This window comes from Lagenorhynchus albirostris, chromosome 15, assembly GCF_949774975.1.
Source record: "Lagenorhynchus albirostris chromosome 15, mLagAlb1.1, whole genome shotgun sequence".
NCBI classification, from domain to species: domain Eukaryota; kingdom Metazoa; phylum Chordata; class Mammalia; order Artiodactyla; family Delphinidae; genus Lagenorhynchus; species Lagenorhynchus albirostris.
The window spans coordinates 72,890,713-72,917,773 of record NC_083109.1 but is presented as its reverse complement, the minus strand read 5'-3'; the positions used below and the strand labels follow the sequence as shown (position 1 = coordinate 72,917,773).

General features: G+C 42.3%; 1 protein-coding gene across 2 annotated transcripts; it reads right to left on the bottom strand.

Moving 5' to 3' along the window:
- Window positions 1-79: 79 nt before the first annotated feature.
- NIPSNAP2 (nipsnap homolog 2) lies at window positions 80-27,051 on the bottom strand. Of its 2 annotated transcripts, XM_060123231.1 has the most exons (10): window positions 26,907-27,051; window positions 16,913-17,052; window positions 16,785-16,830; window positions 13,858-13,952; window positions 13,452-13,522; window positions 12,385-12,525; window positions 11,511-11,542; window positions 6,691-6,785; window positions 2,461-2,544; window positions 80-1,228 (listed from the first exon to the last, which is right to left on the bottom strand). In XM_060123231.1, exons 1-10 carry the CDS (start codon window positions 26,996-26,998, stop codon window positions 1,164-1,166), a joined length of 861 nt encoding a protein of 286 aa, XP_059979214.1. In that variant the 5' UTR covers window positions 26,999-27,051; the 3' UTR covers window positions 80-1,163. The 2 variants fall into 2 exon arrangements, with proteins under 2 accessions (XP_059979214.1, XP_059979215.1); XM_060123232.1 differs by lacking the exons at window positions 13,452-13,522; window positions 16,785-16,830.
- Window positions 27,052-27,061: the final 10 nt, after the last annotated feature.

Sequence of the window (27,061 nt, the reverse complement as noted above, 5' to 3'; positions counted from 1 at the left end):
GAACTGGGACAAGCTACCTTTCAAGAGTGACAGAGTCATTCTCAGCACCAGTCATTAAAAAAAGATTGCAAACATGTAATATGTGAAAATTAAGAGGATTTTATTGAATTTTATATGTTCTTGGAGAAAACCATTCGCATGTAAAAGCCTGACATTTGGTATGAGATTTTTATTCACACTTTAACATAAATTCTTTGATCTGGGGGTCAGACATAATTTTTCATTTCAACAGGACTTTCACATGATTACAGTCACAAAATTGGCACACTATATTAAAAAACTAAATCAGAGCTAGACAAAGTATGCAGCTTTATGCCAATTTAAATCTCAACATGCACCACCCCTCATACATGATCTTGGAAAAATCGTCTGTGAGCTTACTAAAATATTAACCAGAGAATGTCTGAGGTCACAGATGATTGTTTACAAAATAAAACCTCTTTTCCTAGTGCTACTCGTTTTGTTATAGAAAAATATTACAAATAAAAATTAGTGCTATTCAAGGTGTTCATTTCAAAGTCACATATGATACAGAGGTTCAAGCCATTTTTTCCTCTCATATAATCATGACACACTATGTGGAGACTGAATTACCGATCAACCACTTCCAACTCAGTAATGATACACTGTTTATTATGCTGACATTAAAAATGAGAGTGAAGTAAAACATTTGCAGGTATTGGGTACACTTACAATTTGTTCCTAGTCTGAGACTCAGAAAAATGCTACAGAAACCTGACAAAATTTATATTTCTTCCTGATACAAGAAATTTGTCTAAAAATCTGTAATTATAAAACAGATTTGCTTTTTATAAAGAAATGGCTAACTTTTTTCCATGGTTGGATTCTTATTTGGAGACGATTCCAATTTTAATTTGGGCCCTCTTTTCCTGGAGGGTGGGGAGAGGTGGCCCGGTATTGTAAGGTATATTCGACAAATACAGGGATGTTTCAGAGGACTACAGAGCACTGCTACAATCAGCCAAACTGTAATAGTTCACTTTCTTGTGATTTTGTAAATTTTAAAGAAAAGAGGTCTCTTACAAGCTATATACAGCAGTTTACACTTCAGTGTTTCTTTTTCACTTGATATACAGTTCAAATTAATTTATGACAAGTACTTGTCACATAAATTTATGTAGGCACATCAAAATTCTGTAGCTTTACTGGAGGGGTGAAGTCTTCTGTGGGATCATGATTCTGGATTCCATTTCCTGAATAAGTGGGACTGAAAACAAAGATCAAGATTACTAGGCTCGTTCTTTTCTAAACAGACTGCAGTAAATATACATTAACAAATAGACTGCTAAGCATATTCAGAAGACATGCTGCTTGAAATCAGAATAGAGTACTGGAATATTTAGGATTGATCTCAGGGGAAGAAATACACAAGCTAATGACACATCAGCTGACTTCCTATAAGATGATATTAAAACATTCTGTCGTAGGAAATTTGTAGGAAATTAGGAAAGTTTCATTTGTAGGAAATTAGGAAAGTCCATATTGTGAGAAAAATGGTGCTTTCTCAGAAGGTTCTTTCAACTGAATTAAAATTTATATAACATCAAATAATTTGTAGGAAATTAGGAAAGTCCATATTGTGAGAAAAATGGTGCTTTCTCAGAAGGTTCTTTCAACTGAATTAAAATTTATATAATATCAAATAATTTGACTGTATCCTGTATAAAGGAACAAATACACTGTACTTGTAGAACTGTCAGTGCTAAGTAAAACACATCTTTGGGAACTTATGGAAATGTAAGAATAAACAGCAAAGCCACATACAGTTATATGATTTTTTTGAATTAAAAGACAAGATAATAGTTATTTTCCAGAACAAATTACTCTTTGATCTTCCTGGTAGGATATGGGCTTAAATGTACCTGACGTGCAACATAGGTGGTACCATTCAGCCTGGTTGTTTTCGTCTAAAAATCAAGCAACTAGGATTTCATTGTGTGTGTGTGTGTGTGTGTATAGGTATACATACATGTATAGGTGTACACATATGTACACATGCATACACATGTACATATGGAAAGTCTAAATACCAAATTAATTTTCAAAATTACTTTTTAATTGCTGTATTAAATTGTAATGGTTTGGGGAATGGACAATTTTGATAAGAAAAGAGAAGCTTAGAAAAAAATTTATTTGTATAATAAATTTTCAGAGAATACAGAAATGCACAAAAAGGGTAATGATGTAAAATTTACAACACATGAAGATCTGAGAACTGTACCAGACGACATATATACTTGAAAGAGTGAATATTCTCTATTGAAAAAATGTCCTATAACTGTCGAAGAAAAATATGACTATTTCTCCATTCCCTCAACCTTACAATTCACGATCCTAGAGCAACGTACTATTTTTTTTTTAAATACATATTAGCTTCAGGGTGAAAGAACATTAAAACAATGAGAAAAATGAAATGTTTTATGCCTATGAAGATATTACCTGTATAATATACCAGTTCTTCCCAGCCGTGTTTATGCCATGCTGCATTCCGTATATCTTCCCTGGTCTGAAGATCTTTGTAAGCTTAAAAATAGCCACACAGAAGAATTAAGACTTAAACCAAACATAATTCCACTAGTACAGTGGGAGACTGGTTCCAGGATCCGCTGTGAATACCAAAATCCGCAGGTGCTTAAATCCCGTAGCCGGCCCTCTGTATCCATGGTTCTGTACCCTTGGATTTGACCAACTATAGGTCATATAGTACTGTGTGTACTTACTGAAAAAGATCTGCATATAAGTGGACCCCAGCAGTTCAAACCTGTGTTGTTCAAGGGTCAACTGTGTATCCATTAAGTGTTGATTCTGCTGCACTCCTCATTTTCTCAAAGAGCCTACAGACCTTCCTCAACTTATGATGGGGTTACATCCCAATAAACCCACTGTAAGCCAAAAATATTGTTAAGTCGAAAATGCATTCAATACACCTAACCTACTGGAATAGACGAGCTTAGCCTAGCTTAGCTTAAACGTGCTCAGAACACTCACATTAGCCTACAGTTGGGCAAAATCATCTGACGCAGAGCCTATTTCATAATAAAGTGTTGAATATCTCATGTAACTTACTGAATACTGCACTAAAAGTAAGAAACAGAATAGTTATAAATTTATTGGTTGTTCACCCTCGTGACTGTGTAGCTGACTGGGAGCTGCGGCTGCCACTGCCCAGCATCACGAGAGAATGTATTGAAAGCCCAGGAAAAGAGCAAAATTCAAAATGTGAAGTAGAGTTTCTACTAAATGTGGATCACTTTTGCACCATCGTAAAGTTGGAAAATTCTAAGTTGAGCCGTCGTAAGTCAGGGACCGCCTATACTTTGGGAACTCAGTATTAAGCTGGAATGACAGTGAGCTGGCTATTTTGAGCAACTGTTAGCCCTTGTGGGAGACGCAAAACCACCCGCTCTCAAGACTCACAGTCTTGCAGATTCAAGACGTGCCTTTACAAACCAAATGAACTTCCTCAGTACACGTTAAATCTGTAACCACACACTGTCAGACTACGGATAAGCAATATTAGATTCCATTTTTCTCAGCATTTATAAAGCACTACAGTGATCTGGGTGAGACTGTATTCAAGGCAGTGGAGAACAAAGAGACCCAACAGGGAGAACACAGCTGACCAGGGAGAGCTGCCTGGAAGCTGTGATCTGACCAAGTGGGTCTTCAGGTTGAAAAGGCCATTTTATCATCGACACGCAGGAACGGGAGGGAAAGGCACTCCAGGTGGAGGGAAGAGCATGGGCCAAGGGTCAGAGTCCTTGGGGTACAATTCGGATATCTCACCCAGGTGCCTTGGTCTCTGATTCCCAACCCGGGCAAGATCCTTCCAACCAGTGACCAGGGAAATGCCTCCTAGGCATCTGGACATGGTGTCAGTCGTGACTAAGAGATCACCCAGGGCTCCCTCCTCAGTTCTAGTTTCTGTTTTGGGGCTTCCTTTTCCCTATGAGAAGACCTAACCTTGCAGGCCTGGTCTTAGATGGCCTCTGACCATCTAAAGACAAAAGCTCCCTCCACTAGTAATGGAGTATAAATTTATTACATAAAATATTGAAGATGCTGAAAAATAGAAGGAAAACAAAATCTTTTACCTCTCACCACCCGGAGGAAAACAGTTAACATTCATGTGACAAGCGGCAGTGTCCTCACCGGGGTCGGATGCACACCTAGGGTACCATGTGGTGACCCCTCGCCACCCCCTGCCCCACCCCCCGCAGGGAACACAGTTTGGAGGCCTGTGTTCTTTTACAAATTTTCTTAATTAAAAAAAAATTGGGGGGGGATAAAATATACATAACAAAATTTACTATTTTAACTATTTTTAAATGTGTAGTTCAGTGGCATTAAGTACATTCACGTTGTGCCACCATTATCCATTGAACAATATCTTCCCATTCCCCTCTTCTCCCAACCTGATACACTTTACTCTACATTCTGCTTCTATGAATTTGAACAAACCACATTTTGTTCATCTGTCAATGCACCTTTGGGTTTGGGGAGGCTTTTAAAGATGGGAGGCACTGAGCCCATGCATACACTAAGGGAAGGAGGCCACAGATAGGGTGGTGGAGGAGCCGTGGCTGCAGCGAGGCCTTGAGGAGGTGGGGCGGGATGGCATCACGTGCAAGGGTAACAGGAAGGGGGGCTGTGCTGGGGGGAAGACCTGCTTTGAAGCCAGACTTGCTGATGTCTGAGCCTGGCTCAGCTCCTGAACAGCTGTGGGTCCTGGGTGATTTATTCACCACCTGTGAGCCACAGGTATCTCATTTGTGGTGTGTGGCTGTAAGGATTAAAGGGAGTGGTGCATAAATAACCAACACACTGGTGGTGCTTGATAAATGTTGGTTCTCTTTCTCTAAAAAAAATGGAAAAGTGAGGCTAAGTTTTGGGGGCAGACAACTGAGAATTCATCTCTGCACATCTCAAGACTTTTTCCTATAAAGTAGGAAGTGGGCAGTGGACATTGGGGACACAGACTCGAGACAAAAAGGAAGGTGGAGAAGGGCAGGGCCTCAGAGTAGACATGTGCCTGACCTCTGCCTGTGCGCCAAAGCACATGGGTCCTGACCCATCCGTCTCCGCACTCGCTCACTACAGAGGCCGCCCTCAGAGGCCCCTCCAGGCTGGGGAAGGGGAGGGGGTCTGTCTTTTCAGTTTATATCCTCTGGACAGATCATGCACTAAAAAATAATGATAAAAATGACTTCACTCCCACCTTGAACCCATAAAGGTTAAATTACAGTTAGTATAATCAAAAGGCAGGGACACAGAACACATCTTTTAAAGATCTGTTCGCAAATCTACTCCATTTGAAAACTCTGATCCTTAGGAGGTCAAATCTCAGCTGCTAGAAAACAGCTCCCAGGAACACCACTGCCCCTGACATTCTGGGAGCTGAGGGTTATTGGTGGCCTCTAATCATTTGGTGTAGGTTTCAAGCTTTTAAATGCCGGGGAAGCCCAGTGTGTGTGGCTGAGGTGAGCAGTGGCTGGCGGGGGCTTGGAGTGGGGTCTCCTCCCCAGACACGGAGGGTTTCAGGGAAAGGTCCCAGGGGCACAATGTGAAAATGACTTTTCTTGCCTCAACTCACCCATTTAGACCCGGGTCCCCGGCAGGTATCTTACCGTTTAGCCCGTCGGCACTATCTGTAGTTTCCTGAGCACTTTTTATAATTTCCTGTGTCTCCATGGCTGTTCCAGCCCCTCCTTCCCACCTCTACTGTCAGTCCCATCTAGATGCTGAAGTCTAGCTCGTATTCCACCTTTCACTGGTTTTCCCCCAATTCATAGCTTTGTATCCCTTTATATCCCAATATACACTCCTAACGTGGAGGGCCCCAACTGGAACTCCCTGCGTCACTCACTGCGCATGGCCTGGTGGCCTGTCCCTCAGGTTTGCTTTCCCACTCAGCAGACCTGTCACCCGTCTCTGAGCCTCCTGCTAACCCAGCAGGCACGTGACTCCGCAGCACTTGGTGGACCAAACAGGGCAAACCAACACCTCAGCAAATTAATAAGGTTTGGAAAAAGTCATGCTTTTCATCTCTTTAATAACCATTTACAAATGTGCCCAGAATGAACCAAGCTACTGCTGAGACCCGGTTCCTGTTCAGCAGGTAGACAGACATAAACAGCCATGACTGTGACCACACACACACAGTATTGGGCTCTGGGGGCTCAGGGGACAGCGACATTCCCTTGGGAACAAAGGGGAACATCTGAGTCAGGCCCTGAAAGACACCAAAGATGGTGCCAAACCAAAGTGGGCAGGGATGGAAAAGGCGAGAGAAGGGCTTCTGGGACAGTAGAGTCAGACCCAAGGCAGGGGGTGGGCGCGCGTGTGGGCACCTCCTCTGCATGGAATGCAGGACCGTCCCTGAGGGAGCCGGGGGCAGCTCTATCATCTCCCCTCACCCGGGGCTGCTGCCTCACCTCTCTCGCCCCACTCTCACTTTCACCAGCGCACTGACGTGCCGCACATCTGTGGACCCTGCACTATTGACCTCTTGTTCTGGGTAGCCCAGCACCTACGTTCCATCTGGGACATTTGGCTCAGCTGCAGTGTTTAAGGTTCCTGACTTGAGATACGATTTACTGCCTAGGACAAGTTCGTTAGTAATGAACTCTGAAATCCCAGGAATACAAAAATGAAGGGAAAAAAACATACCCCAAAGATGATGCACCATATATAGCTGCCCAATCTGGGAGAAGAATCCTCCAACTGCTTCATTACTGTCCTGTCTGAAGCGAATTGCACGAGCCCTATAAGAAAAAAAACAACGTTCAGATATTGAATCAGGTATGTTAAAAAGTATCAGTAAGTTCCCTCCATCCTCAGCGCAAGTTGTTCAGAATGCATTCGAAAGTTGTTTTAATGTACATAAGATGTAAATGTACCTTTCTATAGCTACAGCAGTCATTTTTGTGAAAAATGGACAGTAATTCATAACTATTAAAATAAAAACAACATGGGACTTCCCTGGTGGTCCAGTAGGTAAGACTCCGCGTTCCCAATGCAGGGGGCCCAGGTTCGATCCCTGGTTGGGGAACTAGATCCCGCAAGCATGCTGCAACTAAGAGTCCACATGCCGCAACGAAGACCCGGCACAGCCAAAATAAATAAATAAAAAAAAAATAAAAACAACAACGTGAGGACATGTGGTTGCACTGCTGATTCTTAACGTAAAGTCTAGAAAACTGGCAGAGGGTAGGCTAGGACCTGTCAACTTAAAAAAAGCTGCTTTCCAAGAACACACTGTGAGAAAGTGAGGGAATTCTCGATCTGAGAACCCCACGGTGCCACAGGCACTGTACTCCAAGGGAGACAGGGACCCTGCCTCGAGAACAGGGCTTAAAACAGAGAGGAAGGAAGTGCACCGCACTTACAAAGCAGCTGCACACCATGAACTCTGAGAAACCCGCAAGCTCTGTGATCTACAGCCAAGGGCGGGTGTCGAATTCTGCGACCCCTCGGACAGCATATGGAAGAACCATGGACGTGAGCTTCCTGGCAGTTCCAACTGTCAATTGGCAACCGGGGCACGAACCGGGGCACGAACCCACGTCCTCCACATCGGCAGGTGGACTCCCAAGTGTGATGCACTTGAAATCCTAAACAAGTTTTTAAAATGTATGTTTTCTTAAAGCGGTTTTCTAGAACCAAAGTTGAAAATGAAGGAAGCAGTTTCAAGTGATGTAGGAAGGTCACAGGTAGAGTCTCTCAAGAGACTCCACACCCCAGTTACCCAGTCAATTTATATCAACACTGCCCAGGCTTGGCCTGATGTCTCAGTCATATTAGGGTCCCAGAGTGGACAGGACTTGGGAAGATGGATTCATTCTAATTCATTTAAAAGAGCTGGAGGGCTTCCCTGGTGGCGCAGTGGTTGAGAGTCCGCCTGCCGATGCAGGGGACACGGGTTCGTGCCCCAGTCCGGGAGGATCCCACGTGCCGCGGAGCGGCTGGGCCCGTGAGCCATGGCCGCTGGGCCTGCGCGTCCGGAGCCTGTGCTCTGCAATGGGAGAGGCCACAACAGTGAGAGGCCCGCATACCGCAAAAAAAAAAAAAAAAAAAAAAAAAAAAAAGAGCTGGAGACTATGAACAAGGATTCAATCCACTAATATCCACAGTGAGAGACAAGATAAGTGAGTCGGCTTGACCAGCGCATTCTCTTCTTAGAGGCAAACTTCATAGTAACTGAATTAGAACATCTCAAAGGCGGGTGTGGAATCAGAGCAAGGGCAGCCTGTGGTGGGAGTGAGGAAGCCAGTCTCCTCAAGGTCACTTTGTACATCTTGGCTCTCATTCACCACGTGCTCAACTCCACAAAGGTGACCCATGCTTTCAGGTTCTTTAGGGGAAAAGGAGGGATCTCTTGCTATTGCTCCCATGGGCTACCTCCAAGCGATGTTAATTTCTTTAACCTTACATGTAGTGTTAAGTGATCATAATCTTCACAAAAATTACAAATCTGATTTGTAAATTATTGAAATTAAGCAAATCACTTTAATGTGCATTCTAACCCTAAGGGGGAAAACCCTTAGTTTCATTGATAGTGATAAATATTCAGGACAGTTCATTTCATTCTGAATTTTTCTCATTCACTTTCTCAGTAGGCAAAGAAAACATACCTTGCCTTAGCCTGGAAATAATCAGAAGCATGAAGTGAAGAGGAGATCACCACCTTAGTTACCTATGTGCCAAAATACAAATTGAATGCTGAACTGGCTTTATAAATAATTTTTAAAATAACTGAAGAATAACCTCAGTTCCTTCCTTGTGGATTCCACGGTGGGCAAGTCTCAATGAGTAATACGGAAACATAGAACTGGGTGATCCTATTCTGTGGGCAACTAAATTACTACACTTATAGCATCAACCCTACCCCCGAATTCCTTAATAAAATGATGTCTACAATAATAGTATACAATCAAATATGTATTTCTTAGTTTTCAAATGAAAAGGAATTCTACCTTGCATTATTTAGCCTTTGATGACCTAAGAAGAAAAGATTCATTAGAAAAAAAGATCCCAGAACTGTTTTTTGGAGGTAGATCTTAGAAATTATCTAGCCCAAAGCAAGAAATTTTATAACTGAAAAAAGGAGAATATATAAATTGAAAGTAAGTAAAAAGTCATGGTTTTCCTTTTCCAAAGTGGTTGTACCATTTTACACTCACCAGAAATGTGTAAAGGTACCAATTCATTGACAACCTCATCAACACGTTATTCTGCCTTTTTAATTATAGCCATCCTAGTGGGTATGAAGTACTATCTCGCTGTGGTTTTACTTTGCATTTCCATACTGACTAAGGATGTTGAGCAGCTTTTCACGTCCTTTTTAGGCATTCATAGAGCTCCTCTGAAGAAATGTCTATTCAAATTCTTTGCCCATTAAATTTTTTTCCCCAAATTTATCTTATGATTTTATTTTTTATTGTGGTAAAAAGCACCTAACATTAAATTTATCTCAACCATTTTCAACTGTGCAGGCCAGTAGGGCCAAGTCTATTCACACTGTTGTGCAACAGATCGCCAGAACATTTTCATCTTGCAAAATTGAAATTATACCCACTAAACACCAACTCCCCTGCACCCAGCCCCTGGCAACCACCTTTTCATTTTCTGTGTCTATGGTTTTTACTACTTTAGAAACTTTCTATTAGTGGAATCATACAGTATTTGTCCCTTTCTGACTGGCTTATTTTGCTTAGCATAATGTTCTCAAGGTTCACCCTGCATGTGGCAGGACTTCCTTCTTTTTAAAGGCTGCATTAATATTCCATTATATATATATGCCACATTTTTATCCATTCATCTGTTGATGGGTATTTGGGTTGCTTCCACCTCTTACCTACTGTGAATAATGCTGTGATGAACATGGGTGTGCAAACATCTCTTTGAGATGGTGCTTTGAATTCTTTTGAATATATACCCAGAAGTAGGGTTGCTGGGTCAGAGAGTAATGCTATTTTCAATGTTTTGAAGAACTCTGTACTGTTTTCCATGATGACTGCCCCATTTTATATTCCTACCTACAGTACACAAGGGTACCAATTTCTCTGTATCTTGCCAACACTTGTTATTTTCTGTTCTTTTGATAATGGCCTTCTTAAAGGGAGTGAGATGAATGGAAAATAATTGTGGTTTTGATTTGCATTTATCTTATGATTAGTGATGCTGACCATCTTTTCATATGTTTTTTGGCTATTTGTGTATCTTTGGAGAACTGTCTATTCAAGTCCTTTGCCCATTTTTTAATTGAGTTATTTATCTTCTCGTGATTGAGTTGTATGATTTCTTCATATATTCAGGATACAAGTCCTTTATCAGATATGTGATTTGCAAAATTTTCTCCCAGTCTGTGACCCGTCTTTTAATTTTTAAAACTGTATCCTTTGAATTACAAAAGCTTTTAATTTTGATGAATTATAATTTACCATTTCTTTTCTTTTGTGGATTGTGATTTTGGTGCTTATGTAAGAACTCTTTGCCTAACCCTAGGTCACGAAGATTTTCTCTTATGTCTTCTTCTGAAAGTGTTGTAATTTAGCTCTTACATGTAGGGCTACAATTCATTTTCGGTTAGTTTTTGTATACAGTGTGAGGCAGGGGTCTAAATTCATCTTTTTGCAAGGATACCTAGTTGTCTGAGGACCCTGTGATGAAAAGATTATCTGTCCCCACTGAATTGCTTTGGTACATTTGTCAAAAACCAATTGCTCACGTGCGTGAGAATTTATTTCTTGTCTTTCAATTCTATCCCATTGATCTATATGCCTGTCCGTATGCCAGTACCATACTGTCTTGATTATTCTAGCTTTGCAGTCAGTTTTGAAATTGAGGACTGTGAGTCCTGCAACTTTGTTCCTCTTTTTCAAGGTTGTTTTAGCAATTTTGGGTCCCTTGCATTTCTAAAGCCTGCTGGGATTTTGACTGGGATTCTGTTGAATCTATAGATCAGTTTGAAGAAAAATTCATATTTTGCTAAACTAAGAAGAAAAAAAAAGAAGCAATTGTATCATTGTGGTGCTCTGTTTATGTGACAAAAGCAACATTTCAGAAAAGATAACATCCAAGAAGAATATGAAATAACTTCATGTGACACTTGGGGGCTTTTGTTTTTTTTTAATAAAAAGTGCTTATCTCTTGGAGATATATACTAAAATATTTATAGATGAAATTTTATGTTGTCTGAGATTTACTTCCAAACACTCTGGGTTGGGGGATTTAGACCTAAGCAAGACTGGCCACGTGTTGATAATTACTGAAGCTAAGTAATGGGTATGGAAGGGAGACCTGTGGTATTTTTCTCTCTAGTTTTGTACATGTTTGAAAAATTTCATAATACAAATATATCAAACAAAACAACAGTCTAGTATCAAGTCATGGCACTAACCCCAGATTTTGTTTCTAGAAGTAACACTATGGCCTAAAAGAATCTATTTATAAGACTTACCAACCTCATCATTTGGTAAAATACTCACCAGTAGTTGCCCCATTCAATCATAGTTCCTGGCTGAAAAGAGATTTGGATTCGGTTTGTTAGTTCTTCTGTGAAGAAATATGGAACTAACAGTATAAAAAACATCAAATGACAAGACTAACTTAAAAATTAACTTTTAATAATGTGAAATCTAACAGATAAAAAAAAATGTAACAAAATAGTATTATTCACTGTGTTCATACCTATCCCACTGTGGCTTCATCTAAGAAGACAACATACACACAAAGTGAGAGTTAATTAAGTCATCCAATTATAGTCATAAAAACCATAGTTAGGCCCACGATGATTAAATTGTTGGTACCTATTCAGACTTTATTGTGAAATTTTTAAATAATTCAATTTAAGTAAACCTAACAAGGACATCACTTGTTTTTTTTCCAGTATAATACTGAGCATTAGACCACCAAGATCTACTGATACTTTTACACTTTAACTATGTTGCCACCTGGGCCTTTCTTTTTAGTGGTCACCTAAGTAGGGAAATATCTAGAAAGTCGTGCAAATATTATTCCCCTTTTGTCTTACAGTGCTGTATAATGTCAACAGTCACATGCTTATTAGCTGCTCTAGTTCAATGACAACAGATGCTATATAATGTAGCTGATCCTGTATGTTACATCTTTTCCCTTATGCGTTAAGACTATAAAAAACAAATGAGCTCAGCAAAGAGAAAGGAGGAGAAAGAAGGAAGGTTAGAAAGGAAATAAGAGGAGAAGAACTGGACAGGGGAGAAAACGAGCCAAACACACATCACAGAACATTCGCTCAGTGTCTGCTGTTCACTCAGCATCAGGGGTGCGTGTCCTTCTGCAGAGAAGAACAAGGGGACAGTTAACTCCTATTTCAATACTTACTCGGAGCTGGTAAGATCTGAGTTCATATATATTCGGTCCTGACCGTGGGACAGGTTCATTCCAGAAACTGAACTCCAATAGTAGCTGATTCTTCCTCGAGAGAAGCATGTTGCTTCTCGCCTTACGGAATTCCGCAAATTCCTTTGAGTGAACAAAGGTGCTCATGAAATCTTCTAATATTTATATCATAAATATTAGAAGATTTATATATAAACCCACTTTAGCAACATTTATGTTCCTCCCACAATAGAATACTATTATAAACAGGGTCCAGTTGGCCTGAGACAGTCCCAGTTTACATTTTGTTGAACCAGCATAATGACTATTAGTATTCCCTTTCACTCTCAAAAGTGTCCAAGTTTAGATATCAAACTACATAGTCATCCTAATTATTTAAATGACAAAGTAAACTAATTTAATTTCCTATGATTTTAGGTTCTTCTAACTGTTTGACAGCATATTGAGACAGGTGACATGGACACCTCAAAACATCAGAAAATCAAACAGCCATTTATATTGGGAATTCCCTGGCAGTCCAGTGGTTAGGACTCCGTGCTTTCACTGCTGAGGGCACAGGTTCAATCCCTGATCGGGAAATAAGATCCCACAAGCCTCACAGCAAGGCAAAAAAAAAAAAAAAAGTCATTTATATATGGACGGGGAGTCTACACAAAAGGTTTTCTTTCCTAATAATGTATGGCTGGTAGAATATTCTCCATTAACACACACCTCTTCGTGAAGGGAGGGGGAGGATAGCAAAGTCGGCCCAAGATGAAGAATATGTGGTTGTCAGTTCCTGAAGCAGATATGTGTTAGGTAACCCAGACTGACTTACCGGTTTCAAAGTTCCAGCTTATCAAAGTACAATTGACTTTTACAATAAGAACTATCATTTTAATAGTATTACAACTGGTTACTCTATGTTTAAATACAACCTCAAGAGTCCAAATAATAAAATTTTTACTAAAGAAAACTAACAGTTTACTAACAAAAACGATGGCAGAAAAGAATCACTTAATTCTGTACTAACATCTACTATATCATTAGTCTTTTTCAAAAATCATTACCTGATTTTCTTTGAGTTTATTCATGACCTCCGTGAGGACTGGATAACCTCCTTCATACCTCCAGAGGTGAACTGAAATATATTTTAAACGATAACATACATTTAGAGTTTCATGATACTCTTACCTTGAAAATATTCTAGATACGCATGGTGTTAACACAGTACAAAACTGTAATGTGTGTTGGCTCAAGTTACACCATAAAGTTTCAATAATAGATTCAAACATGAAAAACAATCAAAAAGGAGTTTCTGCAGTGATTTACTGGAGAAACTACTTTAACCATAAAACTAGACTGAGACTTGGAAAGCTTTGCTTATAAAAACAAGCATTATGTTAAAAATCATTTAAGTAATGACAGTAAAGGCTTAAGGAACAAGGGTTTATTCCAAAGACTTCTGCTTCCTACCAGCTTGATCCTGCTCGCCATACCACGTGTTCCAAGTCCCCACCAAAGTACAAGGGTAATGTTTATCTTCGTGAATCTTTGGCAACACCTCTTGACTTAAAGAGAAGAAAGAGCAACACTAATTAAACAACCACCGAAATTACACCAGGTGGACAACACATGATCAGTAACAGGAAAAGGTCATCTACTCTGTGTTCTGACAACTGACCTCAGAATACGTTTATGATAAAAAGACGTGCAGAATTAGCCTTTTGGCTGAACTCTGCTGTGCTCTCATGTCCCAATTATCAGAAGCTTAGGTGACTGATACCCCAGCTATCTAGAACAGTGGTAAGTAACTCAAGTATATTGATAAAAATGATAAAGAAGAGCCAAAGGTCCAAAAATTCCAGGAACTATGAGTCTATTATCTGCTGTTTCAGAAAAAAAAAAAAAAAGAAGTATATACTTAGGAATGGTGATGTGTATGAAAGCTAACTTTTGCTGGTTCCAAAGATGGGAAGGATGAGAGAAATGTGAATGGTAGAAAAAGAACGCGGGAAAAGAAAGGGAAGAAAGTCATGTGGAGGATGGGGCAGATGACAGGAGCGGCCCAGGAGGCACAGGAAGCAGCAGCAGAGAACGACTGGGCTTTAAGGAAGACGACGGAGCCAGGACACAACACAGTCTGGAAGCAACCCCGACCCCAACAATCCCGAAGGGCATCAAAGGGGCAGGAGAATCCAAATGAAAGAGACGACATGAGGCATAAATTAGTTTCTACTCAATTCAACCAGCTGAGGGGATTTGAAAGGTATCGCACCTAATCCCACGCCGGACACACCGCCCTGTTTGTCGCTATTGATTGCGCATGGTCCTGGCAGTGTATTAATTTAACAGAGGTGTCAGAGCCTGGTTCCACGGAGACCTTCCCGCATTACAGATTCTAATGGACAGGGAAAGGTAAAGGGAAGAGCCATAACTGCATCATACCAAGAGAAAAGCTAAAATTTGCACACTTTTTGAATAGAAAAATTATGACGAAAAAGTGCCATATAGATCCAACAATGGATGCAAAAGATATCAAGGGTCAGAAATGGAACCTGTTCTCATTATTTGCTGACGTCAAGTGATATTAAGCTAGTGATCACCACCCGATGTTGAAGCACTAGGACTGGGTGGATATGACTAGTTAACAGAGAAAAGCTCTGAATGGTCTTATGTCTAACTGAAAACTCAAATGACTTTAAGACCCAGTACAATGACCAAACCACGTAATTTTTTGAAGGGTAGCATTTACTTTTAAAATTAACATCAGATATTAAATGTATCTGATGTATGACCTGTGAAAGTTCAGAAATCACATGGGATTGATGGAAATTAGGGGTGGAGAAAGACAGATTATGTCAGGGAAATGGAATTGGGTTTTCTTTTTGCCACATGACATGATCAGGAAGTAAACAACTCAGCACTGGAGCTAGTGTGGAAGACGGAAGCCTGCACAGATGACCCAGGTGAATGGAGGCTGTAAGGTAGGTAGTACTTGTACTCAGAACTTGATGAGTTGGGAAGAACCTCATTATCAGGGCCCCTAAAAACCAGGCTGGAAACAGGCAGCTGCTGAAAGTTTCAGAGAAAAGATAAACAAACATGATGAAGGAGAAAACAGAACTCAAGCAGATCAATTTGACAAACTTCTGGGTAATGGACTGCAGGGTGGGGCGAAGGTACAGGTGCAGCTTCAAACCCAGGAAGGCAGTCAGAAAGGGCTACTTGGAAATGGGCCTCAACAGGCCTGCAGAGGGAAACAAGCAAAGAGAAGCAAAATACACGTCAAATGAAGAATACACAGCCCTTAGTGACCAGCTAACCACATAAAACTAAGGCAAGAGTCAAATAAAACCATGGTGAGTGTCACACATGGAGAAACTGGAAGAGCAGCGTAATTCTGCACATTGAGTTTGAAGTGAGAACATGAATAGACAGCCAGGAATCTGAGACAGGAGATGAAGTGAAAAAAAGGACAGGAAAGATAATCCAGAGAAACATCAGCATACAGAAAAATTCCATTTTATGAGAAGAGAATTAGAAAAAAGCATTTGTTTTATTTTTAGGGCACTTCTAAAATAAAGAGAACTGTGCTGAGGTGAGCAAGAAACTCAACGCTAATGTTATATTTCACGAACCACCTCCAAAAATAAAACAACAAAAGATGTTTTGCTTCTGAAAGTTACGCTGATTCTGGTAACAAAATCATTTGCTTTCTCATGAAAGCAGCAGATATGAAAGGTTAAAAAAAAGCTTTTAAATTATATTTGTGGACAACTGATCATTAAAATGCTATTTCTGTTAATAACTAACGCACTTAATTCTCTTTGGTCTTAAAGTTTACAAATTCGATAAGACTATATGGGTTTCATGTCATATGAGAATCTGCTGAAGGGACTTGAATCCTGGCAGATGGAAGACCCGGGAAGAAATGGCAGCTCTGCTGAAATCCATACAGGGCTCTCACGTGGCAATATTACTTAGGAGTAAAACTGGACACAGTGGAGGTCCCAGGGATGTGAATTCTAACTCCTAACACTCAGAGCTGTCCAGAAATGGAGCATATGAAATGTATTTAAGCATAGCGTCAGGAAGGGCTGCAGAAAGGACTCAAGCACTGGATGAGTAGCTGGGCTAGACCGCCTTGCAAGGTCCCTTCCAACCTGAAAGAGTCTAGTAACATTCCCAAGTCTGATAGCCTATGTGAGGAGTTAGCTGAACAAGCGCTTAAAATCAAAACATCCTTGGTAATGCCCAACAGAGCTCAACTTAAGAGCCTCTCCACGTTCAGTTTTAAGAAGAGGCGTGAAAGATCTCACTCTGCTATCAAGGGTTAGTGCAACTGACAAATATTAAAATCATTATTTTTCCCCAAGTAAAGGATAGTTTGGTATACACACCAAATTTTGTTGTATGCTTCTAGGCATTCCGGTTTAACATTGTGAACTGAAACAAAAGAAAATTCAACGATAAACTTATGAACAAAGGGAAAAAAGTCAACTATGAAGATAGCAAACCTATGACTCACACTGTAATTTGTACAGACTGCTTGTTTCCCTTTTGGCTAGGAGATTAGAGTGAGCATCTTTCCTTGGATCAACTTTCCGGACAAATAAGGATTTTAACCAGCTGTCCTCTCGAGGTCTGATAATGGAAGACGCCAATTTCCTATGGAATAACAAATGCAAAAATTTGAGTTTAATCAGAGGTACAAAGATCCCAGGGTCTTTAGATTGTGTCGTGTAGTACATTGTTTTCATAAATTCATCAATCCATTCAGCAAATACGCCTTGAGCACGCCGTCTAGGCACTATTCTAGAACCTGGGATACCGCATGTCCACTTTTCATGCCACCAGCGTGCACTCTGAACACAGGAGCGGAGTGTGAGAGAAGTAACTTCGGCACTCCTAGGAGAGTTCTCACGTGTATCTCTGTGAGTTCCACCGTGTGTCCTTCCTTCCTCCACGGAAATTTTCAACATAGAAAAACCATACAAGGAAACCTAGAATAGTCAAATTCACAGAGAAAGAAAGTAGAATGGTGGTTGCCGGGGGCAGAGGGGAGGGGAGAATGGGGAGTTACTACTTAATGGGTACAGAGCTTCAGTTGGGGAAGATGAAAAGGTTCTGGAGAGGGATGGTGGTGACAGTTGTACAACAATGTGAACATACTTAACGCCACTGAACTGTACTTAAAAATGGCAAATTTTATGTTATGTGTACTTTACCACAACAAAAGAATGTGAAAAGGAATATACAGAGAAAGTGAATTCTTTCGTTAAAAAAACTATTTTACCCCTAAACTAAATTAACCTTAGAATCAAGATTTTTAACTCACAAAAACCTAAGAATACAGACTTCATTAACATATAAATAATTTGCTTATTTTCATCTTATAACTGAACTCCTACTATCCATGCTGTCAGAAAGTGAGGACAGATTTGACTTAAGTAACAAATTACACTTTACCTGTGAAATTTTAAGTGCATGTTTAATTCCCATATGCTTGCTGGTGGGATCACAAATTTGTGTGACCTCCCTAGAGGGCAGTGTGACATTATCTATAGCAAAATTAAAACTGCGTAGGCCTTTCGGCCTAAGAGTTGCACTTGTGGTATGTCCCACGGGCAGCTATATTTAGACAAGTGCACACAGCTGAATGCGTGCAAGCATTCCTTACTACCTTGTTTCCAGTTTGTTCCTGGTACAGGCAATTTGGAACCCATTAATGGGGACTGGTCAAATAAATCAAGGTAGAGCCAAAATCAGAATAGAATGCAATCAATACAAGGAATGAGGCAGATCTACACGCACTGATATGTTGGTATCGCTGAGATGAGTTACATGGAAAAGCAGGCCCAGAACAGTACCACAAATACACACACAAAGTGAACTGCTAATAGTGAGGACATCTGGGGACTGTGAGTGGGCTTGGGATGGGAGGGGCGAGTTTTCCTTTTCGCTGTATAACCTTCTGGACTCTTTGAGAATTTTCCATATACATATATTATTTTTATACCTAAAATTAGCTAAAATATCTAAAGTGCATGTTTAGAAACTCCTTTATGGGTAAGGTATATAGGTATACATAACCTGAGAACAAGATTTTAAAAATGAAAGCCTGGCTGAGACTCACCCTCTTCCTAACTTCACACAACCATAATCAAATGACAAATCGCGTCCCTTCATCTTCTCCACTTTAATTCATGCACAGTAAAATTACTCTTTTTGGGACATACAGTTCTGTGAGTTTTGATAAATGCATAAAGCCATGTAACCACCACCACAGTAAGATAGGGAACAGTTCCTTCACTCCCTAAAATTCCTCCTTTTGTAATCAACCCTTCTCCCAACTCCTAGCAACCACTGATCTGTTCTATGTCTCTACAGTTTGCCTTTTGCAGAATGTCTCATATATGGAATCATACAGAATGTAGTCGTTTGAGTCTGTGCCCATTCTTTGTGCACGATCGCCTTTATGCGGATGACCATCCTCTCTGGCCAGGGCTATCACGGCGTACTCTTTATTGTTTTGATCTTTAATTCACGTACACATAAATGATCTTTTCTGCCCTTTGCTAGATCATGCCAAGGGCAGTAACGTGCTGGGATTCCAAATGACCAATACAAACACTCAGATCTTATCCAGTGCTTCAAAACAAGGTCTGGCTACTCACAGGCCAGTGTGAGCCTTTTCTGGGGGGATCTCTTGGAAACACTAGATGACTTCCTACAGACCATTTTCAATCTGTTTAGCAGACCTGTTTAAGGGCACAGATACCAAATATAAGAGGTAAAGAGAGAGGTAAAGAGAGAGTAACCCCAGGTGTTAAGGGGAGTTTAAACAAGAGGCAAGAAAAACTTGCATGACGTGCAAATTCCCCAATGCCTCATGAGATGAACAAGTGGATTCCACATTAATACAAATTCCTATTCTTATTCAACTATGGTGCTTTAGAAAAAACAGAACTCTAAATTTCACGGGTTACATTGGCAGCCTTTTTCTTTTTTTGCTTAAAAAAAATTGACTTGCTGCTTTAATGAACAAACATTACAGAACACTTTTCACTCCACATGACTGTTTTAAATTTAAAAACCAATTCATAGGATATTATCACAAATAGCTAGAAACAAGATAAAAAGATTTTTTTTGGACCGATGGAGCTTACAAATATATAAACAAAATATACAAATATAAAATTAACAATAAAATGTTTTCTATAAATACAGTAATGATCAAGAAACAGAAAAGCATTTTTTCAAATCTTTTAAGATTAAAAAGCAGCAAGCTCATATTAAATAAGCAAAATAACAAGTTAATTCCAGTACATGCAATTTTTCTTATTAGTGCATAGACAAAAATATATAGTCCTAAGCGGCATTTGTAAAAAGAAGTTGGAAATTCTTCCATTTTGCTTTTATTATATGTTAAAATGCCTTAGAATTAAGAAAAGTGTTAATGGTGGTATCCCTGAAGGGAGGCTGGAGAGTTAAAATAGAGGAGACACACATCTTTCCCCATATAATATCTGTATTGACTATGTTTTTTATTTTACTCTTGTATTTTTTTAAGTACATGTTTAACCCCTAGTAAATACACTTAAAGCACTTAGGACAGCACCTGATTAATGGTGAGATTTTAAAACTGTTTTTAAAACTACTTAAAAAAAACTTTTAAAATTAAAAGAAATTATATATAAAAACTATTAGCTCTTTAGCAGAAACCAAAATCATATGGTATTTGTCTGGTTTCAATTCACTTTTTTTTTTTTTCTTTCCAAATTTATTTTTGGCTGCATTCGGTCTTTGTTTCTGCACGCAGGCCTTCTCCAGTTGTGGTGAGCGGAGGCTACTCTTCGTTGTGGTGCGCAGGCTTCTCATTGCAGCAGCTTCTCTTGTTGCAGAGCACGGGCTCTAGGCACGTGGGCTTCAGAGCACAGGCTCAGTAGTTGTGGCGCACGGGCTTATTTGCTCCGCGGCATGTGGGATCTTCCCAGACCAGGCCTCGAACCTGTGTCCCCTGCATTGGCAGGTAGATTCTTAACCACTGCGCCACCAGGGAAGTCCCCACTCTTTGATTATATAAATAAACTAATTCTGAAGAAGGCAATTCTCCAAATGAATCATGGTAAAATTTACTTCAATAAAAATAAAAACATTTTTGTCAATTCGTTTAAAGTATTTCATTTTATTTTTTTTGGCTGTGCCACGTGGCTTGTGGGATCTTAGTTCCCTGACCAGGGATTGAACCCCAGGCCCTCGCCAGTGAAAGTACCAAGTCCTAACCATTGGACCACCAGGGAATTCCCGTGTTTAAAGTATTTTAAAGACACCATGTTTTGGGATATTTGCTTAAATAATATCATGAAGCGAAAGGGCAAGCATATAAAATTAGTGATATGCAAAGTAGAAAGTTTTAAGATTTTTTTTTTTTGCGGTACGCGGGCCTCTCACTGTTGTGGCCTCTCCCGTTGCGGAGCACAGGCTCCGGACGTGCAGGCTCAGCGGCCATGGCTCACAGGCCCAGCCGCTCCGCGGCATGTGGGATCTTCCCGGACTGGGGCACGAACCCGCGTCCCCTGCATCGGCAAGCAGACTCTCAACCACCGCGCCACCAGGGAAGCCCAGTTTTAAGATTTTTTTAACGGGACTTTGCATAGTTCGTTTTTGTTTTTTTTTTTAGTAATAACAATTATGAACATTGTACCCCTTATGAAAGGGGTACAATGGAAGTTTCTAAAAATATCAGCACTAAGGAATTTCATTAAGAAATACTCACCAAAGCAACCACTACTAATAGTTCTTAATGAATCCTTCCAGAAGTGCACAGACAAGCATATACCATGCGCACTCATATTGATATTTAATTCCTATGGCATTTAATACTTTATAATAAAGAATTATTGATGGACTAAATCTGGAAGGGAAAAAAATTCCAAAGTAATTCTTCCCTTCCTCCTTAGAATTTAAGGGGATTACAAGCTAATAAGCACACACTTCCTGCTAGGCACTGGACTAGGCAGTTTGTTCCTGTCTTCTCATTTAATCCCCACAACAATCTAGCAAGGTAGGTATTATTGCATCTTAAGGACTGGCTCACAGAGGTTATTACACAACCTGAGCTAAGAAGCAGCAAGATAAAAATATGAATCCAGATCTAACTGTAAAGTTCAAAATATTTTCACTAATAAGGGATGCCTCCTCCACACAAACCTCCCCAAGTGAGCATTCGTTCCAGATTTTAATACCAAAGGGATTTACTTTAGGATGGGTAAGATGAGGTAAGGGATATGACACCACTTTGTAAGCTAAAGATTGACCTAAGAAGTAGTCAGCATCACAGGACACACACAAGAGCCTGAGTGCTGCTTACTTGTCAAAGTTGGGTAGCAACTGTCTTGACAAATGAAAAACAGTGTGGCGCAGCATAGCCCCAACTGACTGTTGAACTCCGAAATCTTTCAGCTGGCAGGTGACCAAAACTGCTTCATGTGCCCAGTCCAAGCTGAATCACGGAAAGGGATAGAAGCAGCCATGCTAACAGCTGTGAGGGTGATAAGACCTGGGCTGGGCCAGGGTGCTTTACCAGGAGTGACAAACACTGCAATCAGCTGTCTTTATAACATCATATATGTGTTGGGTGGCACTTTACAGCGGGTGAGGTAGGGGGCAGCACATCCTACAAAACACTAGATTCTAAATAGAAAAAGCATTATGTGCCTGGCTCAATGGATACAAAGATGAACAGATGCCTAGCCTGCCCACTGTCATGGGAAAAACCTATCAGTAAACAGCCAGAGTGGTCACAGACACTGTGGACTCATATGCACTGTGGGAACTGGAGGGAATGAACCACCTTGGCCTTGGCCTGCAAGGAGCGAGAGGGACTCCAGTGGAGACATTGTAGCTCTGTCTTGGAGGACAAGCAAGACAGGGACAAAGCTAGTGATAATCCCAGTCAAAGGGAACAACGTGTCCTGGGGCATGGAGTCGTGAAGCTGTGTGGCATGTTTCTGGAACAGCAAAGCATTCAGGAAGGCAAGAGAACAGGGTGTGGGAGGACAGTGAGAGGAACCACGGGAGGGCAAGCAGGCCAGGGGGGCTGGGCTCCCGTGCACCAAGCCTATCAGCTGGACCTTACCCTGTAGACGGGGCAACGCTAGCAAGTTTTCAGAAAAGATCCAGGCGTAAAAAGCAGCCCGGTGGTGGTGTGGTGGTGGACTAAGCAAGAAAGGCAGGGAGCATGGCTCCTGGGCTCCTGGCGGGCTGCCCAGTCCAGCAGTACCGGCACACCGAAGGCATCTGATACTCACTGGATGGACCAAAGGATGGTCCTGGGTTAAGATGATGGCAGGAGGGATGAAGGAGATGGATTACATTCAAAAGATACTCCTGAGGTGAAGAGGAGAAGACACGGATACTGATTAGGTGTGGAAGATGGTGTTTTGGTTTAGTCGGGGCAAATTACAGAAGGGAAATACATTTAACACAGAGACCACAGGATGAGGCAAGGGGCTTTGGTCGTCTGATCACCAAATATGCATGGACTGCCCTGCATGTGCCAGGCACTGGGCCAGGCTGAGGCTACGAATAGGAATAAGCCTGGCCCTGACTTCACAGACCTTGGTTTGCTGGTGGAAGCAGACGGACAAACGTGATCACAGTCCAGGGGAAGAAGGGCCCCTCCGTGGAGACACGGGTGGTGGGCGTGGCGGGCTGGGGCAGAGGGAGTGGGGTCTAGGTCAGCCTGAGGGAGACATGGACCAGCCCTCTGAAGCGACACCTGTTGAGCTGAGGGCCTGGAAGATGAGGAACAGTTTGTCAGGTTGCTGCCCACGGGAGGAAGGACTTTCTCCGAAGCAGAACTCTAGCTGCCAAAGCCAGGGGAATGCGAATACAGCAGAGGGGAGAGGGAGGGGCGGAGGCCGCAGGGCCCACCCGAAGAAGAGTCTTGCCTTAAAGCAGGAGCCACGGGACTCCCCTCCCCCGCCCCACCGCCAAGCCCAGTAAATCTGTCTTCGCCACTGCTGCTAGAGACAGCCGTTCCCCAACCTTTAATCTTGAAAAACTTCAGACACAGAGATGAAAGAACAGTATAACGAAGACCGCTATGCCCTGTATCTAGATGAAAAATGAACATTTTATAATTTTTACTGTTTATATATATTTTGCTTTTTCATTTTTACCAAACCATATGAAACCAGAGTGCAGACATCATGATACACCAGCCCTAAATACTTCAGCACACATCTCCTAAGACCAAGGACAAACCATGTCACTAATAATAAATATCACATCTAAGGAAAATAATAATTCTATAATATCTAATATCCACTCCATCGTAAAATGTCCCCAATTGTCCCTAAAATGTTTTTTATAGATTTTTTTCTTGGTGGAGGTGGGGTGGAAAGGAAGAGGGATTAGGATCTAGTCAGGGTTCATGTCAGAGATCTTTCTAGTAGGAAAATGTCCTGCTCATTTGTTCTGGGGAATTCTCTAGCTGTCCCCCTCACCAATGGCTTCAAGTCTACACTCTTGATAGGAATCCAGCCGAGTGGTGATGCAGAGGCACAGTCAAGACATGCTGGAGGCAGAACTAACAGATCTGGCAACTGACTAGATGGGCGGGAGCAGGCAGGGAAGGGCTTGGGGAAGACCTGGTTTCTGGCCTGGACCACTAAATGCAAGATGTTCCACGGCTGGGGAGAGAGAACCCAGGATGAGCAAGCAGGCTTTGCAGGAGGAAGATGAGTTAAATTCTGGGTACATGCTCGTTTCCAGCACCTGGGGGACACTGATGCAGTGCTCAGTAAACAGCTGAGCAGAGGGCCTGGCACTGAGCAGAGCAAAGATGTACTTGGCAAATCGGCCTCCCGGGAACGCGTCCTCCATCCCTCTGGAACCACTCTCGCAAAGTCACTCACAACCACCCGTCGGTAAGTGGTTTTCTTCCGCCATCTTAACCTTCTGGCAGCATCTGGCACAGCTGAACCACTCCCTCTTTGAAATACCGCCCCCAGGCACTGACCAATAATGACCTCACAGCTGCCCCTTCCAGCTCCCTTGCTGCCTCTCCTTCCTATATCCAGCCTGTAAATATCCATACAGCCCAGGGCCTGCTTCTCAGCTCTTTCTCTATCCACACTCCTCAAGCAAATCTCATCCATTCCTATAGTTTAAAAAAGGATTTTATTATGAAAAATTTCAATCAAATACAATATAGTATACTGAAACCCATGGATCTATTAACATTTTGCATTCCTATATGCTGACAATTCTCAAATGCTGTCCAGACATCTCCTTGGAGGAGTCATATAGGTACAATAAGCCAACTGCCTACTGGGTCTTTCTATTCGAGTAGCCCACAGACATCTCCAATTTCACCGGGTTCAAAACTGCCCTGGATCTGCCCCCTCCCCACCCTGCACCTGTTCCTCCTTCTCTGAATGACTAGCAAGCACCCTGCGTGCCTTATTCACTGATGCTTCCCAACAGCACCTGGCACGTGGTGGGCACTCTCACCTTTGGAACAAACGAGTCTCGGTAAATGGCACCAGTATCTGCCTAGTTGGCCATCATCCTGACTGTCACCTTTTCAAAGTCAGCCTGATCTTTTAAAAACGTAGATCAGATCATCACACTAAAGTGTATACCTTTAAACGTCTTCCATGGCTCTCAGAGTAAAATCCAAGCTCTCTCAATGGCTTGTGCGGCCTGGAATTATCGGGCCCCTGCTGCTCGCCACCTGTTCTCCATCTTCCCTTTACTCCTGCTCTTAGATTTTTCTCGGGTTTCCCAGTATGCCTGACTCCTCCCGTTCACGGCTTTCATGCCCATTGACCCTTCAGGTCTCAGCTTAATGCCACCTTCTCGGAGAGGCCTTCCATGACCTCATGCAGGGAGGTTCCCTGATTCTCCCATGCCACCTACCTCAATCTGTAAGTCTACGTGGGATTTCACCTCTGCCATGGCTTCCTGGGGAGAGTGACCATGGCTATTATGCTCAGGTTCACAGGGCTTCATCGACATCATATACATTCAATATCTGATAGAATCAATGAGTTAGCTGGGTCCAGACTGAGTCCTAAAGAACACCTACAGTTAAAGCAGACTAGAGCCCGGGAAGGAGTTGAGTAGTCAGAAGGTACAGGGGACCTTGTATAGAGACAAGGACGCCAGTGTCAAGAGCGCTTGGCCCCAGCAGGAAGTGGGGGTACCGGGCACACCCGGGTCCAAATCTCCAGTTTATTAGCTTCAAGTGACCTTGGGCATTTTAGGGGAACACCTTCAGTCTCAGCTGTCTTTTGTGAAAAAAAGAAAATATCAATTTCATGGGCTTTTATCATCTGTGTGAAAAAATAAAGCAACAGTAGATACTTAATAACAGAATAAAAATAAAAGGAGGGTGATTTGTTAACCATCTTGGAAACATAAATATCAAATTTTGAAACACAAGTTGAGCATGAGTCCTAGGAAGGGCACTGGGCCTCAAGCCTCACAAACTTGGGTTCAAATGCCTTTTCCAGCCACGTGTCTCAAGCCCTTTAGGTTCCTTCTCATCTCTAAAATGCACATCCTATTACTTCTTAAGAGTGCTACTAGGATTACATCAAATAAGCCGTATCAGTATAAAGCTGGCCCGTATTAGGAGTTTAACAGGTAGCTCCCTCCCGCTTCCATTTTTAAGTGCCAACTGTATTTTCTATAGGCTCACTATTTAATTAAACACAAACAAAAAGAGAAAATTTAAGTTACCCAACGTAAAGAAACCGAAGAAGCAAATCGATGTGTAAGTTAGTATGGGATTTGGTTTTTCGATTTGTAAAATGGGACATGGCTATCTCAGGGATGGATTCTGACCAAATATTTAATCCAATGAGGTTAGAAAAAGAGTTTAAACACGAAGCCAACGTCCCCTTAGTGCTGATAACTGTACATACTTTTTGATTCGCTATCTACTTTTAAATGCAAGTCAACGACTGTTCTTAGGGCTGACACCTCTTCACTACTTCCCCGACCTCCACTTGAGGGCTCACCGGGGACGATGCGGTATTTTATTTCTTCCTCACAACAACCCAGGAGGTGAGGGTTATCTCTACTGCCATTTGCGAAATCAAGCACTGAGGCTTTGCGCGGGCGAGCAGTGTTCTCAGGCGGCCGCAACTTCAGGGCCTGCGGCCTCAGGCATGCGCCCGCCGCCCTGCCACCGCTCCGGGTCGCGCCGGGTCAGGGTCCCGCAGGCCGGGCAGGCTCGGCGCGCGGACGTGGCTTCGGCGCCGAGCGTCGTTCCCACCATGACCTTGAGCCCGGCCGGCCCGGCAGGCAGGCACTCCGACCTCGCCGAGACTCCGACTCGCCCAGCCGCGCCGACCGAGGCCTCGGTCCCGCCGCCCCGCAGTCCGGGAGGCCCTGCCCAGTGGGAGCGCGGCCGGGCCGGGTCGTAGACTCGTGCCGGGGACCCGTGCCCTCCGCCCCGCGGCGGCCCCTCCCCGGCCGCTCCCGGAAAGGGCGGCGCTGCTCACCAGAGCCCGGGCTGGAGGCTGCAGGGGCCGGCCCGCCGCAGAAAGCTGCCGGCCGAGGCCGCTCCGCCGGCACACAGTACTCGCGCCGCCATCTTGCTCCGGCGCCTCGGCTCCCACCGCCCGGGCCGCCGCTGACGCCGCCGCCGCCGCCACCG